Source organism: Macadamia integrifolia, chromosome 5, assembly GCF_013358625.1.
Source record: "Macadamia integrifolia cultivar HAES 741 chromosome 5, SCU_Mint_v3, whole genome shotgun sequence".
In the NCBI taxonomy this organism is placed as follows: Eukaryota; Viridiplantae; Streptophyta; class Magnoliopsida; order Proteales; family Proteaceae; genus Macadamia; species Macadamia integrifolia.
Genome location: NC_056561.1, coordinates 6181046 through 6199801, shown reverse-complemented (window position 1 = coordinate 6199801; position 18756 = coordinate 6181046). Strand labels below are relative to the sequence as shown.

At 37.1% G+C, this 18756-nt stretch overlaps 2 protein-coding genes across 2 annotated transcripts; both read right to left on the bottom strand.

The window, feature by feature from the left end:
- Positions 1–25: 25 nt before the first annotated feature.
- LOC122080242 (glutathione S-transferase F12) lies at positions 26–2460 on the bottom strand. The gene is made up of 3 exons (XM_042647181.1): positions 2206–2460; positions 1341–1389; positions 26–709 (listed from the first exon to the last, which is right to left on the bottom strand). Exons 1-3 carry the CDS (start codon positions 2350–2352, stop codon positions 264–266), a joined length of 642 nt encoding a protein of 213 aa, XP_042503115.1. The 5' UTR covers positions 2353–2460; the 3' UTR covers positions 26–263.
- Positions 2461–15765: 13305 nt separating this feature from the next.
- LOC122080232 (photosystem I reaction center subunit V, chloroplastic-like) lies at positions 15766–16751 on the bottom strand. Its single transcript, XM_042647171.1, has one exon. It carries the CDS (start codon positions 16682–16684, stop codon positions 16142–16144), a length of 543 nt encoding a protein of 180 aa, XP_042503105.1. The 5' UTR covers positions 16685–16751; the 3' UTR covers positions 15766–16141.
- Positions 16752–18756: the final 2005 nt, after the last annotated feature.

The window sequence follows — 18756 nt, the reverse complement described above, 5'->3', positions numbered from 1 at the left end:
CATAGCCATCTAAATGGAACCTTGATGATATTCAAAGGAATTGAGCATATTAGTAGGTAGTATATAATCAATAACCCACTCAAAACTTCGAGTACATTCATGCTTAGATTAACAGTATTCAACAAACTCTATAAAAAATTGAAGTAGATGGATTCCATACTAATACATGACAACCTTATTGTAATAAGGACTCCACATATCAGGTCTTATTTTTATTGAACTTACATAGTAGAGGCTAGCTTCAATTAAGCTTCAAGAATGCATCAATCCATAAGCTTCATTACTTTCTTCCAAGAAGCCCTGTTAGAGATATCCTCCCACCATGCATTTACATTTTTCCTTCTTCTAACAAGATGACTCATTCCGAGTTTATCCATTATCACTTGAATGCCCGGAAGGTGGCTCAGATCAGCTAGTGTGAAGCTCTCTCCGGTGAGATAGTTGGTCTCCGATAACCGCTTTTCATAGACATCAAACACTTTCTCAAGCTTTTTCTCACAGGAATCGACTAAGCTCAGGTCTCCAAGTTTTCCCAGCCTTGGAAGGATGAGGAGCTGCAATGCTGAAGTGAAGACTAAGTCATTGAAGTTGTGGGCTTCAACTTCAAGCCATTGATCAACCAAAGCTCGTTCCTCATGTGTTTTGCCCAACAGATTAGGCCCACGGTCTGCATACTTTGCTGCAATGTATCTTATGATTGCTCTCGACTCTGCAAGTGTTTGAGATAAACAAAAAGAGAATTTCTGTTAGGTATTAATGTACTCTTGGGCTAAGGGCAAAATGCATCATCAATTCATTGCTTAGTTAGAACTTTAATTCATTCCTAGACTCTCAAAACCTTCTAGGCTTGTAATGGAGACATATATATGGTTACAAGGTAATAATCCAAATACAACAACGAAAGATATTTACGTAAATACACTTGGTACTTTAATTTTTTACCGTATTATTCATGTCAACATCTACCATGTATGATTCCAAAAAATAAAAAAATTCAGATCTACTTGGTATCTTATGTCCTAATAACCCAAAATATATTTTGAGTGGTTGAAAAAATAAAATTTTGCAGATAGAATAATAAAAAATTAAGAAAATCACTATACGGTGAGACATGCCATTTAGATGTTAATCAATTTGACTCCCCTTACCCTTTTGGGATCAGCCCCACAATTTTTACGGTTAGATATATACATACCTTTAAAGGATTAGATTAGTCGGAACAAAGATTTGGACACTGTTGTTAGTAAAAAAAAAAAACCAAGCCTAGAAATTTGTGCTCAAACATCACGATACATCACGTATGTTTAGAAGTTTTAATCTAAACGAAAATTTGATCTTACCAAAGAGCCTGAAATCTCCATCTTCTATCACAGGAACTTGCCCAAACGGCTACAAAACATCCACAAATTAAAAGTCAGAATAATTATAAAAAAAAAAAATTAGAAGGGATGGATTATAAACTTTGCTATATTTAATTAGATGGTGATTAGCTCTCCCGTGGGAAGGTAGAGCTAGCTGGTTTAATACTAATCATATCACTTGAGGAAAATAAGAATCTAAATAAGGGCAGGTTATGTAAACAAAATGGGAAGGTTAAGTGTAACTATATGCTACATCACCACAAATTATATCCTTCATTTAAAACCCCCCCCCCCCCCCCCCAAAAAAAAAAATCTCTCTCTCTTTCTCTCTCAAACACACACAAAACAATGACAAAGCTCTCTTTCACTCACACACACATACAAAGACACACACAAACAATGACAAAGCTCTCTTTCACTCACACACACACATACAAAGACACACACAAACAATGACAAAGCTCTCTTTCACTCACACACACATACAAAGACACACAAACAATAACAAAGCTAATGCATCTCTCTCTCTCTCACTCACACACACATACAAACACACACACACACACACAAACATTAACAAAGCTAATGCATCTCTCTCTCTCTCTCACACACACACACACATCTCTCTATCTTTTTTTCTTTTTCACACAACCCACCCACATACATAAACAATAACAAAGCTAATGCCTCTCTCTCTCTCTCTCTCTCTCACACACACACACATCTCTCTTATCATTTTTTCTTATTCACAAAACCCACCCATGTACATGCTAAGGCATCTGACTCTCCCTCCCTTTAGTTATTAAGCAGGCCACCAAATAAGCATAGCAGCCCAAATATTCACCTGGCAAGCAAGGAAGTCAGGGTGTTTTTGCTCAAAGGCATCAAGGTCGACATGGATGACCTCAAACTCCACTCCCTTCTCCACAAGGCAAACCAGTACCCTTTGTGGGCAAACTGCAGCAACAGGACCATACACCTTCATCACCATTTTCACCCTAAACTCTTTATCTATCTTTCAAGTTTCAGAGGAACACATACTCAGTCCTCCTCCTAACCCTTTTTATAACCGAAGTTGACACTCATGACCAACTTAAGAGGACAACCTTTGTCCATTTGGATCGGTTCATCATGGGAGATATGGCATCGAGGCGAAACGGGGGTTATCACGTGACTGCCGTTTAAAAGTGTTTCCAATTTTCCCACCTGTGGACTGCACGTGTATTTCTCAACCGTTGGATTAGAATCTGTTACTGAAACTGGAGACAACCGGAATAAGATTCTTTTTTTTTTTTTTTTTTTTTTTCAAATTTCAATGAGGCGGGCGAGATTGGCAGGTGGCACGTTAAAATTGACAACTGGTGGTTACCAACCAGATTTCAGGGAAATACGCGACCCAAGTATTTGGCAATTCCTTTGCCGAAAAAAGAAAGACAAAAGAGTGCACTGACTTTACTGGATGTGACTTGACGATGTGCTTTATTGGGAAAGAGCTCCCTCTTTCAGAGAGTAGTTTCGGCAGCAACACGGGTTAATAGAGATTTATTAACAAATATCAATACGGTGGGTATTTTTACTGTCTTAATGACCAATCTATTTACAATGGTTAAGTCATACTACTGTATCATGTTGGTCATAAGTTCAAAACTTGAAAATAGTCTCTTCTCTTAAATCTTCTTTTCTTTTGAATATAATTCTTATGTTACTTTTAGATAAGAGTGTTGATAGGTCGATTTTATCCATATTGAATTAGTTTCAATGTGATAATGGCAAAACCAGAACTAAACTGATAAAGAAATATTGGTTTTGGTTTTAAAGTGATTTGATTTTGGTTAGGCTTTAGTTTCTGGTATCGATTTGTAATTGGGTTGGTTTGGTTTATCATGCAAATTTATATGATATTATGTAAAAAAACATAAATTTTTTGTTAAAGAGGTTTGGCTTGATTCTGATTTCTTATTGGTTTGGTTTCGGTTCTATTCCAAAATTTGTATGGGTTTGATTTTGTTTGGTTTCTGGTTTAGTTCAATCTGATTTTATGGTCATAATATCTCGAATCGAAAGTAGCCCAATAAGACTTCGGATCAATTTGGTCTTGACTATTTCTGGTTCATTCCAGTCGATTTTAACAGTTCAGGTTAAGTTTTCACACCTCTACTCCCAAACTTGGCCTTTTTTCCTTGGTTTATATACATTGTTTTAGCACAAGGAATGGTATAAGATTGGGTATAAGCCAGTTTTGGAATCAATTCGTGTTGTTGTATCCGATGTTTTTACCCTCAATGATACCAATACCATAGTGTGATTTAACCATTTTACCCTTTGTATCGTATCATTAATTGGGTATCAATTTTTTTTTTTTTTATTACAAACAGCCCCATACCCATAGAATGGGAAATGATATGCAATACTCATGGAAGGAGTATGATACAAATTCAAAATTTATGGATCGAAATTGAATCAGATTCGTACACGTTATTGACAATACCCTCTAGTCAAAGGATCAACAATACTGTTAATCTCCCTTTAAACAAACGTAAAAATGCAATCAATAAACTGTGAAGAAATAAGCAAAATGTCCTCCATTATTGATCTGATCTCTGAAGGGTCCAGTGCTCCAGTCCCTTGGAGATAAGAGATAAGATTCTTGTTATCCGATTCCACATCCATCTACCAAAATCTCTTGGACATTAATATCAATTTAAAAAAAAAAAAAAAAGAAGACAAAAGTTATCTTCAACCGATTGCTTTTTGTTTGTGCTCCGATCTTGTCTCTGGAGACAAAAGAGTAATGGCAAGTGGAAGGAAGAAAAAAATCTTCACTCATGTTTAGATTGTCTCCGTGTACGTATTAATGCCACATGATTTTGGGCATGTTAGTTTATCTATGTTTGGATAAGCTCTTAGGAGTTTGAGGTTCCAAAAAGTAGCTTTTGGGAAAAATTAAATAATTAAGATTACATAGAATTTGTAGGCTTGGAATCTTATATGTCTCCTTGGCCAATAGATATTTATAAATTATTTGAGATTAAATAATAAAAATTAATTTAAGAAAAAGTGTTTTTTTATATGGAGTGTCGCTCCTATATGCAAAATAACCAATGATAATACCTGAGGAAGCATCAACAAAAATGTCATTTTTTATTTCATAAAGATATATCAGTTATGTGTTTTTTTATGTGGAGTGTCGTTCCTATACGCAAAAGAACCAATGATAATATTTGAGAAAGCATCAACAAAAATGTCATTTTTTATTTCATAGAGATATATCAGTTATTTCACCCCATGTGTCTGAGTATGGGATTACAATCCCTTAACATTAACCATTTTTCCTCAATTTAAAATAAAACTATTTTATTGGATACGCTTTTATTTACTATTCAAGATTTTATTTTTTATTTCTTTTTTAGAATGAGACGTGAACCGGAGGGTGGGGATTTCAGACAAATCAATTTGGCAGGTCGTACTCTTTTTGTCCTGCATATGTCCTTCAACTGCCATTTAGCATCAACTTGTTTTCTCAATTAATGACTTACTTTACTAGGGGGGCTCATTTTGCTTTTCCTTTATTACACACTCATTCTATTGCATGTAGTTGGTGGGATGTGGGGTTGTTTTGCAAACAATTAGTTCCCAATGTCTCATATGTAAATGTCAAAGTTTCAGTCTAAATAAAATTGGTTAATTAGTAATAAAATAATTTTTTTTTTCACTAAGGATCAGCAAATGGATTTCATTAAATCAAAATAATGAGAGAATACAAGAAAAATTACTATCCATCAGCAGAACAACAGCTCGACCAAAAAGGCTATTTACATAAATCTATATCTAGGATGTTTTTGAAAATCCCATCTTACAACAAAAAACACAAAATATGGGACTCCTTCCCAAACTTTAAGAAGTTCTTGAAACTGCCTCATGCTTAGCCAATTTTTCAGCCACTGTGTTGATCTCTCTACAACAATGTGAAAATATCTTATATGAAATCCTACATCATTGCAAAAAATCTCACCTGCTCCAAAGCACCCTGGATTATTTCCCAGAGAGCACCCATCTATATTTAATTTAAAGACCATTGATAGGGGGAAGCTCCAAAATAACTCCAATATTCTCTTAGGTTGGACCGTAATCGTAGACACCATTAACTTTTTAGACAAAAGAAGATCTGACATAGAGGTTACCTGAATCGCCTCTAGGGTGGAAAACACCCTGAGATCTTTCAGAATTAACTTCACCACCCAATTTGCAGTCTATTTCTGATCTTCAAAGAGCCACTTATTTCTCTCCTCCCAAAGATGAAGAGACACTAGAACACAAAGAGGCATCCACAATTTACAACAACATATACCAGCAACTAGGGGTGTCAATTCGTGGCCCGACCCGATGGAACCGATCGAAATCGACCGTTTATAGCCTGGCCCGGCCCGGCCCATTTATTAAATGTGTCGGGCTTGAGCCCGGCCCGTTTATAAACGGTCGGTCTCAGTCCTGATACTTGGACCGTCGAGCACCCGACCGAGACCGACCAATTAATACCCGATCGAGACCGACCAATTAATACCCGATCGAGACCGGTCTATTTTGCACCAGCCTAGCCTAGCCCAGTTGTAAGATACCTATTTTACCCCCATATGAAAGAGTTAAAAATAAAAAATAAACAAAGAAACCAAAAACCGTAGTCCTCGGTCTTCAACCTTTCTCTTCGTCGAGTCTTCGTTTAACACTGCGGCGACTGCGCCGCGACCGCCGTTGTGGTCTTTGTTGTCGTCGATTCGCCACTCGACAAGCCCAAGTCGATCTTCAACCTTCCTCTTCGAGTCTTCGTTTGACACTGTGGCGACTGCGCCGCGACCACCGCTGTGGTTCTTCATTCTCTGTTGTCGTTGATTCGCCAGTCGCCGAGCCCAAGTCGGTCTTCAACCTTCCTCTTCGAGTCTTCGTTTGACACTACAGAGACTGCGCTGCGACTGCTGCTATGGTTCTTCATTTCTAGGTACGTTTTTACTTGGATCTTCCATTTTCATTACCCTGTTCCTTGATTTTGCTGTTTTTGTATCTATATAAAACCGATATTGCTTAAATGAAAGGATCGACTAACCTCTCTGGACCCAATCTTGATCTCCTGCCGCCACCGCCTGTTGAGTCCTCTCCCATCGTCCAGGGTTGTTCTCAGGGTGTATCTGCACCTATTGCTTGCATCGAGAGTCAAGACTCAAGAGAGAGGGTTATGGACTCCGTCCAAGATATCAGTCTGAAGGATTTCAATGAGTGTTAAACAAAATAGAATGAAGTACTGAAGCTAAGTCCTATTTCACAACTAAGTACTCATCTGTCATGTTCATGGCAAGGCAATGAGAGATGTCCTCCCACCATTACAATACAAATTTGAAAGGGGAAGCTAACTGACTACATTAGGTATGGCAACCTGGAGAATTTGTAGGTATAAACATATCCTTCTTGATTGGGGACACCATATCCTTCTTGATCTGGCATTACATGCCCAACCTAACAGCATGTCTTTCAGGAAGCTCCAAAACATCTACCCAACCATCTGAGACGCAATTACTGGCTATGTTTTATGAGATGAGATGATTTACCTCTATGGATTCTTTTCCAACATACGATTCCCCTGGTAGCCCTTCCACTTTGAGTGAGCAGGCTTCTTGATTTAACCACACCCTCCAAACAATGACATAATTTGTGCTCCCCTGTTCTTGATTGTTTCTGTTCCTCCAACATTTTGAAGTAACTAATGCAACCCCACCCGTCAAGGTAATAAACTCTACTTGTTCATCTTTTACTATTTAAACAACTGTTTGTTAAGGCCATGACCTTGAGATCGGGACAGCAGTATATTACCTTGATTATGTATGTATTAAAACTATATAAAGGCAAGGAGAGCTCCTCATATACAAGCTAACTCGCGCGTTTGGGAAATCCCGGCTCCAAACATATACAAGCATAAAGACCAAAGAAATTCCCCTTAAGGGAGACCACAGAAGTGGAACAGCAGCAAGCATCTGCAAGGCTGCAACATGGGCAAGTCTGCTGTCCTTTTGTCGAAAGGTCCCTTCTCCAGTAAAACACCATACTCCAAGTGAAATAGGAAAAGGAGAAGGGAAAGAAATTAAAACCTACTAACCTCTCTGCTCCTTGCGGCTGCATTCGAGTTCCAAAATGTTTGTTCTTTTATTTAATTATTTATTTTTTCCTTTTAAGTAACTAATATTCTTGTTTGACCATGGATTCCAATTTTCTTTCAGTGTGGAATTCTTGCTTATTATATTTGTTACAGATCATCAAGCAAATGTTAAACTCTCACAAATCTTTATTATTGATTTATTTTTTACTGAATAAATGTTAAGTCTTATTAACATGAATTTGAACAATATTGTTTTATTTTGAGGAAGATTCAATTTATATTTATTATTTTGCAGTCTATTGTTGTTTTATTCAGTTGAATTGCATAATGTCAAATCAAAAAGATCAAGAAATTCAGATGTCTGTTAATGAAGTAAACAGAGGGAATGGTTTTAGTCTGTCTAGTTCAAGAACTGCATCTGATCATAATATTGGACCAGTTGTTTCATCTGCTACAGTTAGTACTTTACCAAGAAATAGGAGAAAAACTTCCATAGTTTGGAAAGAGTTTATTAATATCCCTAAAGACAAAAATCCCGATGGAAGACAGAGAGCAAAATGCAAGGCTTGTGGGAATATATATCTGGCTCACTCATCTATCAATGGCACTGGTAGTTTGAGGAGACATCTTAAGTCTTGCCTCAAACTTAAAAATAATGATGTTGCTCAAATGTTATTGGGTGGAGGTGATGGGAATATGGCACTGAAAACTAAGAGGATTGATGCAGATGTAGTCCGAGATATGATTACCACACTTATTGTCAGACATGAGTTGCCCTTGGTATTCGTCGAGTATGAAGAATTTAGGGCTTTGATTTCTTATCTTTACCCACAATTTAGTCCTATTAGTAGGAATACCCAAATGGCTGATATTTTGAGGTTGCATACTAGAGAAGAGAAAGCAAGAGGATAAAGGATTTTTTGAGTTCCTTCAATGGTAGAATGTCATTGACTACTGATTTGTGGACTTCTGTAACCACAGATTCCTATATTTCTCTCACTTGTCATTATATTGACACAGAATGGGTACTACATAAAAAATTATTGAAATTTTGCATCATGCCACCCCCACACATAGGAGCTAATATATGTGAAATTGCTTCAAATATGTTGTTGGATTGGGGCATTGAGAAGAAATTGTTCTCTATTACATTAGATAATGCCAGTGCTAACCTTTGTTTTATTGAGCACTTGAAAAAAAGTTTGGTATTAAAGAAGGCATTGTTGTGTAGTAGTGAGTTTTTTCACAACGGATGTTGTGCTCATATATTGAACCTAATTGTACAAGATGGTTTGAAGTGCATTGATGAATATGTACATTTTAATCGATCGAGTGTAGCATATGTGAAGGCATCTTAAGCAAGGAAAGTAAAGTTTCTTGAATGCTGCAAACAATTGGATATATCAAGTCAGAAAGGGTTGCATGGAGATGTTTCCACAAGGTGGAACTCGACTTATCACATGCTTGATTCTGCCATCGTCTATCAGACTGCATTTCAACAACTAGAGTTGGTGGATAAAAATTTTAAAGTGTGTCCAAGCAATGAGGATTTGAAAAAGATTGAACACTTATGTTCCTTTTTGAAGCCTTTTAATGACATTACTGAATTATTGTCTGGGTCAAAGTACCCAACAGCAAATTTGTATTTTCATAATGTATGAAAAATACATTTGTCTTTGTTGAAAACGATAAATCAGAGAGAAGACTATGTGAAAAAGATGGCATAAGAAATGAAAAAGAAGTTTGACAAGTATTGGGACTCATATAGCATCATTTTATCTATTGCTGTTGTATTTGATCCTCGTTACAAGCTAATCTTTGTTAGGCATAAGATATATAGTTTGGATTCAATAGCAATGAAAAAGTTTAACCTTGTAAAATCAACCTTAGCACGACTCTTTGAAGAGTACCGGTGCATGGAGATAACTGAGGAAGAGAGGGGATTACAATCACATGCTATTGAGGACAATACAGTTGGAGATGTTTTAGATTGGAAGGTATAAATCATCATGTTTTTTCTTTTTCTTTTTATTTTTTTGGTTGTTTAAAACATATATTTTAATTCAATATATTACATTATTCATTTTGATTATTTTGTTTTGTAGGAGTTATCCATGTATTAGAGTTCCACTACTACTGTAATACAAAATAAATCCGAATTAGATTTATATCTAGAAGAGCCAAGGATTAAACATCCGATCAAGCATTATGATGTATTGGCCTTTTGGAAGTCACAAGGAGCAAAGTATCATGATCTTTCTCGGATGGCACGGGATGTGTTGGCTATTCTGGTATCAACTGTTGCTTCTGAATAAGCTTTTAGTGCTGGAGGTAGAGTTATTGACAAATACAAAAGTAAGTTATTGCCTACAAATGCTGAAGCGTTGATTTGCCTTCGAGATTGGATGTTTGGAGTAGACTTTAGAGGTAATTTCAAACTATGTAAATATATATTTTTCATCTGTTAAACAAATGTTGCTTCATCACATTTTTTTTGTCATAATCTTAATATCTTACATGTCCTCTTGTTCATTTTGTACACTTTTAAAGCTGAACCGGTTGATGATGCCAGTGCTTTGGCTAATGCTTTGGGGAATGTGTTGTCTTTGGATGTGAGTGGTGATACTAATATTATAGTAGAACCTACACAGAGATCTTCTAATGCCTCTATTGCAGCTAATGTTTAGTCTGTTAGGTGAAATTCCACGGGTAATATCATTCTTGTTCTTTGATTATGACATATTCGCTATCTTTTATCTTTACATTTACTAATGTTTATGCTTCATCTATTTTCTATTAGGTGGAATTGATGTTGATGCACTCCAGGTTGGATGAAATAAGGATAATTTTGGGTCATGTATCTAAATATTTAACTTTGGGGATGTTTGGATACGAATTTAAGATTTTTTGTGATATTTCTAAATATTTTAATTGTGGGATGCTTGGATAAGGATTTATGACTTTTTATGATTCTAAATATTTTAATTATGAGATGCTTGGACAAGGATTTAGGACTTTTTATGATTCTTAATATTTTAATTGTGGGATGCTTGGACAGGATAAGGATTTAGGATTTTTCATGATATTTCTAAATATTTTAATTATGAGGATGTTGGATCAATGCTTTGGATTTTTTGTGATGTTCTTAAATATGTTTATTGTAGAGATGCTTGCAGGATCATGATGGATCAAAATTTTGGTGTCTTGGTTGAATTTCCATTGACATCATTTAACTGTTAGAACAGGTATTCATGGAGAAGGGTAATTAAGAGAATATTTTAATTATAAAACAGGTATTCATGGAGAAGGGTAATTAGACCCACAGGTCACAACCTTCTTGCTTTATGCGTATGTTCGTTTTTTCGTATTGGGAACCTTTTTCGTTTAATTGAATTGCATTTACACCTGATATGAATTAGTATCTACCCAAAAAAGAAAAAAATAGGATCTACAAGAAAATAATTACTTTGGGAAGAGTTAGCATTTGAGGAATGGACAATTGGACATGGTTATTTTGGGATTCTCATCACTTCTCATAAAGAGCACAACACTGCCACTCGAATCCATCGCCAGCTCGCCCACTTCACTCTGGGGTTTCAAACATCGTCCGTCACAGCGTCGTTGCTCAGTCATTTTAAAGAAGGCCCATTTAAAAACTGGTTACGCCCGTTTAACATTAAAAATGTCCGTGACCCAGTTAAGGCCCCACTAAAATCCGATTAAGGCTTGATTTTAGTAGTCCGATTATAGCCCGAGACCGACCGACCAAATATAAAGTGTACCATGCGCTCACTAACTAAGCTCGATTAGTTAAATGGGCGGATACAGTGCAGCCTTTAAAAGTTTTCAAGTCCGATTAAGCCCAACCAAAATCGAACCGGCCCGACCGGTTGACACCCCTACCTTAGGGTCCCTTAGGCTGCGTGTCTGAGGACTATGCTCCCAACCCTTGGATCTGTGGTACCTTATAGCATGCTTGAAAGGAGCCCGATCCGAGTGATATGATTTAGTTTGGTTGTAAAAAAATAATTTTTTTTGGGGGTGGGGGGATTTCAACTTGAACTTGAATTTGAATTTGAATTTGAATTTAAAGAGAGAAATTGGCTCCTGTTTCTATTTCTCTCCTTAAATCAATTTTTTTAACTTTTTTTCTTTTGTCTATTTCTTGAGAGTCAAACTAAGCATAATGGAAGATATTTAAAAAACAGGTCCTTAACTTGAAATTCCCCCCACCCCTCCCACCCAAAATGGCACAATGCCAAATTTTCCCAAGCCTAAGCTTGGACTGGGCTCTACTTTGTCACAATATAACCTATAATCGAAATGCTTTTTAATTAAATTCGATGCATATGAGTCGTTTTTTTTCTTTTCTTTTTTTAATGAAAGAAAACAGGACTATTAAACAGAATAATTTTTTACATCACTGAACATATAGTTTCCCCGATCATTTTTCCTAGATAATTCTATATCTAATATATAATTCCTTGCTGGGCAACTTGTTACTTCTTTATGATGAAAGGTTATAGATCCTGATAGTTTCTGAATTTGAGAAAAGGTAGCAAAATGTAGCAACAGCCATAGTGCTTTGGTAGGTTGTGGAATGAGATGAGATAACTTCCTTGCTGATAGCCACACTTCCTTTATATTCCATCCTCTGTCTCTTGCCATCATCAACCCTGCCAAGATTCCTTTTGCATCAACTTCCTCTTCCTGAGTAGTTGTGGTAGAATTTTTGTCGATGAACCTAAACTTATCCTGGAAGAGAACTCCATATGCCCATCCTGAAGTTAAGTTCAAAATATTAGTTCCACCAGCACAAACCAAAATTGGATATGTCAAAAAAGGTGTATGAAACCTGAATTCATGATGGTTGGCCCATCTATATGTAATAAGATAGATTCATTTAGACATGGGATACAAGTTGAGATTAGCAATCCAAGCATTAATATTATGTAATACTAAAAGAGGATTGGGGTTAGCATGAGATGTTACTACCTCATTTATGTGCTTCCAAATGAAATATAAAGTGATGGCAAAGATATTAAAAAACCTTACCATATCAGTTCGAAGTAGGGGTGTCAATTCCTAAACCGAACCGGTAAAACCGGTCGGACCGAACCGATAACAATACGGACCGAACCGAATCGAAGCCTTATTGGTTCGGTTTCGAGTATTACAACCCCAAAACCAAACCGAACCGCACCAAAAACCGGATGAACCCGAAACCAGACCGAAACCGGCTCAAAACCCAGACCGAAACCGAAACCAAACCGGTAAGAAACCGAAACACTCCAAAATTCATTAAAAAAAATCAAAATTTGCATAGTTTTGTATACATTTGTATGGAAATTCGAATCCAAACTAGACCAAAAACCAAAACCAACCCGGTTACAAATCGATTTAAAAAACCGAAGACAAACCGAAACCAAACCAAACCGAAACTGGAATTACCTTATTGGTTCGGTTTCGGTTTCAACTTTCCCACACAGAAACCGACTCAACCCGGACCAAAACCGAGCCGGACCGACCGATTGACACCCCTAGTTCGAAGAATCATTCTATGTTGAAAGAAGTAATTAACCACCTACATAAAAGGAAGTTGGATTTATATATTGTAACCATAGACCCAATGGTCCAACTGCCCAAATGTGTGACACAAAATCACATAAGAAGAAGAGGTGGTGTACAGACTCTGGATGTTGGTTGCATAATGTACATGAAGTATTTATTTCCATGCATTTTCCCAATGTAGCACAGACTAGAATTCCGTTTTGCATAAATTTCCACAATAAAGTTTTAAATTTTGGGTGAATTTTTAATTTTCAAAGAAATTTCCACAAATTCCTAGGAATATTATGTTATATCCCTAGATTGTTGTTGGCAGAATCAATAAATCTACCCCATGACTGAGTGGAGAAGTCCCCTTTATTGGTTATGGTATAACCCCATTTATTATTTTGACTGGCTGGGTTGATTTTAGATATTTCCCAAAGAATATTTATGTTGCAAAAGTTCCCCAATGCTTCCACGTTCCAAGAGTTATTTTGAATGAAGCAACTTACCTTTTTAGACCTGTTGACGTTCTGATGGGTGTTAAAGGCCAGCGTATTTGGATTGGATACAATCTAAGGATCAAACCAGAAAAAAGTGCCACATCCATTTTTTACTACAAATATCACACATTTTTCTCAAAGTGGCTAAGATAGAAACCGTACTATTCCAGACCCATGACCCGCTCCTATTATGGACCTTTGGGTCAAAATGAAATTTTTGGAAGCAATATTTAGCCCTTAAGACCTTATTCCATATTGCATGAGGTTCAGAGAGGAACCTCCATCCCAGCTTTCACAGTAAGGCCTTATTGTGGGTTGTAGCATCCCGTAGGCTAAGGCCTCCATTTTGAATTGGCTAGCAAATTTTTTTTCTATGCAATGAGATGTAGTTTCCTTGAATCTTTGGAATAACTTCCATTCCAGAGTTTTGCACATATGGAGTCAATGTCTTGCAGATTCTTGCTGGAAAAGCAAAACAAGACATAAGGTATGAGGGGATAGAGTAGAGAGTGGATTGGGTAAGGATTCTGCTTCCAACATAGGAGAGGAGTTTAGCTTTCCAGATCAAAAGACGGTTGTTGACTCTACCGACAATTGGGCACAAACTTGCCACACGTGATCTAGGATGCAAAAGATTTGTTCCTAGATATTTAGATTCCTTGGTTATTTCCTTGATCCCAATTATTGCGTTCAGGCTCATTCTTTCATAGTTGGGGACATTTTTACTGAAAAAAAAATCCCCCTCTTATCAAAGTTAATACTTTGTCCCATCAAGTTGAAAAATAGCTCTAAAACTCCTTTAATGGCCAGTAAATCCTTTGAGTTGGCTTGACAAAAGATAAATGTGTCGTCAACAAATAATAGATGGGTCACTTCTGGGGCATGAGAATCTGTGATAAAAATTTGCTCATGTTGAACTGAGAATCTCTTCACTCGCTACTTTTGACGATTGGATAGGAATTCTAAAACATTGTCAAGTACATTTCAAACCTTCATGCAATAGGGGGAGCATGGTGAACATTCATAATGGGTTAAGAAAAACATTTTCCTAATGTATATACATGTATTTATTATAACTCATACGAATGAACTTTGGTTTCTTACACGATCTACCTAGAACTGGCTTATTCTGCCTTCCAAGTATCAACCACATGACAACTTAATTGGGGTTTAAATTTGAGGACAGATAGACACCAAGTTCCCTTGCTCACATATCAAATTTGAACACAATGAAATGGAAAGTCAAATGGTAAAGTATAGCTTTGAAAATTAGAACTATAAGAGAGTACACGATAGTGGTATAAGTAGTACCAGAAGCATACATAGACAAACACATGAATCTTTCTAATACATATGATGGTATTTGATTAAAATAAACTCTGAAATTTAATATATTGCTCATCTAAACATGTTCTCTAATCCAACAATCAAAATAACTACATCACTGGTCCACGTGACACACTCCTTCCTAAGCAGATATCAATGAAGTTCACATTTAGTTGGTGCTCAAGATATGTTCACATATTTAATAGTTTTCTTTACAAGAAGAATAGCAAGGATTCCCAGAAGAAAATGTCACTTTAATGAGAAATGAAAGGAATATTGAAAATTCAAGTGTCTAAAGCAATGCCTGATGAGGAAGAGTTGATATCAGAAAAGAGGATTCCTCACTTCTTTCTCTCATTCAAAATGGTGCGTGAGACTTCTATCTTGCACAACTCCTAACTTTAGGTCAATAGGGGGGTTAGTATGGAATAAGATCAGGTTCTCGTACAAGAATCCTAGTACGATGTTTGATCTACACTTGGACTTCACTCAAAATAAAAATCAATTGAAAGAAGAGAAAGATTAAATGGAGTCCAAGTGTGGATCAAACACAGAATGATTTTCAAATGAGGACCTGATCCGAACTCGGCTAGAATCAAGGGATGGGTTAAAAAAAAAAAATTACATAGACGAAAGTTTTCAAATGAAAAACTAATTGTATAAAAAAATCTTGTGTTACACGAATATTTTATTTTTTGGCATTTTTACATGGAGAGAAGAGAAAGTGTTTACTCAAATAGAGAGAGAGAGAGAGAGGGAGAGAGAATGTGTGTTTTCTGTCGCAAAGTGTTGCCAACACTTTTACTTTTTGTGAGCTTATAAAGAAAATAGAGTAAATAAAATAAAATAAATAAGGAAGGAAGGTACTTTTGGTCACAAAAACTGATGAGAACAGATGAAACTTGGGCAGTTCATTAGCAAATATACAGGGAAAAAAAAACAATGATGAGAACAGACGAGACTTGGGCAGTTCATTAGCAAATATACAGGGAATAAAAAAAAAAACGCCAGATAAGTAAAGGATCCAAGTTCTTCCGGCGCTGTACAGAATAGAGCACATACAGTAGTAATTCCTTCATTAAAGTAGAGAAACAAGCATCGACGAGAGTTGGGGATATTTGAACGAACTTGAAAAAGAAGACTGATTTCAAAGATTAATAATAAATAAATAAAAAAAAAAAAAAAAAAAAAAAAACGTAGAGAGTAAAATTGAAGGGTAAACGAAGATTATGGAAAATTGTATTGGATGGATCCATCGATCAATCGAAGAACTTGGGGTCATATCCGTTACTGGAAGTAGCGAGGATGTAGTAGGCAACGATGTGGCCGATGGAGCCCCAAGAGAGGACGTCGACGATGTTGAAGCCGACGGGATCGTTAGATTTGAGGAGGCTCACATACTCCTTGGCCCTGGTGTCCCCTGCCTCGAAGTGGGTCATCCCATTCTGTTCTGGAAGCCCCTGTTTCGCCACGTTCTCCCTCTGGAAGTTGAAGAACACAAACCTCCCCAGGAACAGCGACAGCCCCGTGCTTAGGCTTATCACCAACGACGGGTTCAGCTCCGCTCTGCATATCCCTCTCTTGTATGATTTCGAACTCTTACGGCCACTGCTGCCGGCCAAGGATGACGAACTCGGTTGGGCTGTCGCCTCCTTCTTGCTCAGTCCCAGGAGAGACGCATCCGTGGTCTTTATGGGCCTCAGCCCCTGGAAATATTGATGAGATGGGACATGGTTGTGGTGGTGGTGTTTCTGGACGAAGGACGATGGCGCTGAGGTGGAGAACAAGGTGGTGGACGCCATTAATCTTCCCTCCCTTGTTTTCTTTTACTGGCCTCTCTCTCTCTCTCTAAATCGTGAACCGTGAGGAGGGGATGACCTCCGAGTTCCAGTTGGTCCACCCTCATTCGTCGTTATTGGATAAGAATAAGATCATGTATGTGTAGCCCTCTCTACCAGTTAGTTACTCTTGACTGATTAGCTGGTGGGGAATCCAAGGGTCCGTTTGATAATATTTCAAGTAACGCGTAGCAGAAACGGAGTAAAAAACGTTTGATAAAACTGTTTCGTTTCACTTATTTTCAGAAATAGAAATTTTTACTTATTTCCGTTTCTGGAAACGACTTGTGGCCATTCTTTCACTGGTTACTATCGACTTCTAAAAACATGACTTATCAAATACCTTCAATTCCGTTTCTGTTTCTAGAAACGGAAATTTATGTTTCTGCCGTTTCTTGAAACAGAAAAGTTATCAAACGGGCCCCAAGATTCATTACCAAAAACAGAATCATAGGATACTGCTGTGAATAAATAGGCAGCGAGAACGCATTCCCAAATCCCAGATAGAGGCATACAGGCTACAACACCTTCCTTTGGAGCTTGGGTTTATCTTTTTCACATCCCCTCACCTGGCCACTGTCTGGGCGCAGAGAACGCAGCCGGATAATATATTTTGTTTAATAAATAAATAAATGGTAAAGTATAGTTGACATCATAAAAGGTTGGGCAAAATGCACGAGGCTCACCCCACCACGTGAGGATCATAATGTAGATGCATTTTTACCCCTGTTTCGTGTAGAGGTTGTTTCTCAACTCGAATCCACGACTATTAGGTTACAATGGAGCAATCTTGCCATTGTGTAAATGTCCATGGAGCAACTTGCCATTGTGCAAATGTCCGCTAGCATCTCTTTTCATCACAAATATTTGGATGAGTTTCCCCTCACCCTAGGTGGATTCCTCATCTGCACAAGGGGAAGGGTAGTTTCAGTCACAAACAATAGGGAGTGAGTGAAATGATTCCTCTTATTTATGAAACCATTTGGTCAGTATAAAACCTTTCCGATGAGCGTGTGTTTAAAAAAACAGTTTTTTCAAAAAAAATAACCACAGTGAGCGATAAATATGCAACCAACCTCTTACATAGTCTTGGAATTTCCAGTTTTTAACGAAAATCAAATAAAATGACTGTAGAAGAAACACCCTCAGCTGCGATATATTCATATAGGATTAATCTCTTTTTTCTACCACCTGTTGTACACTTCCATACATAGAAAGGTATATTTCATAACTTCCCCTGTTTTAAGTTGAAAAATCGTCTACACTTTCGTTATTTGTTTTGAACGGAAAATTCACCTACGAAATGCATGCAAGTACGGGATCCTCTTAATCATATGAACTCACTCACGTTCATGAGAGAGAGTACCCTTACACTGCTGATCCACTAATATGCAATACAACACATCCAACTACATCCATTGTTGGACAATATGCTAAATAAGAAGGCTAAGGAGACGGATTTCCCAGATCAAAATTTTCAAATTGGTATACAAGGCACTTGATGAAATAAGAAAAGGTAAGATCTAAGGACTCTGGTTCCCCACATACAACATCTAAGACTGATTTCCCGTAAGCATGTACGCATGTGAGGTGCTATTAAGTTTTAGAGCAAGTAAATCCCACAAAGCTCTCTGAAAGGGCATATGATTAAATTTGGCTTTGATATTTAATACAAAAATCCAAACCATGTCCTAAAAATCCAATGTTCAGAGTTTTGACATCGCCCTTCATGAGGAACAATTAAATGGACCAGCTATGCAAAGAAAAATCTTCGCAAAGGAATACTACCTGAGTAAATATCTTCATAGTAATCCCAGTGGGTGCTATTGAAGAATGAAAAATTGAATACCACTTGATAAATTCCTAACAGTTGCGGAAGAATACTAAAGCACGAACCAAATTTGCAAATACACAGCACCAATAAATTACCCATTATATTATATCGTCCAAGTCTCTCTAAGCCCTTTTTTAATTCAGTTTCATCTTCACCTCACCAATGCATCTGGTCCCTGTACATTACCGCCCCTTTATACACC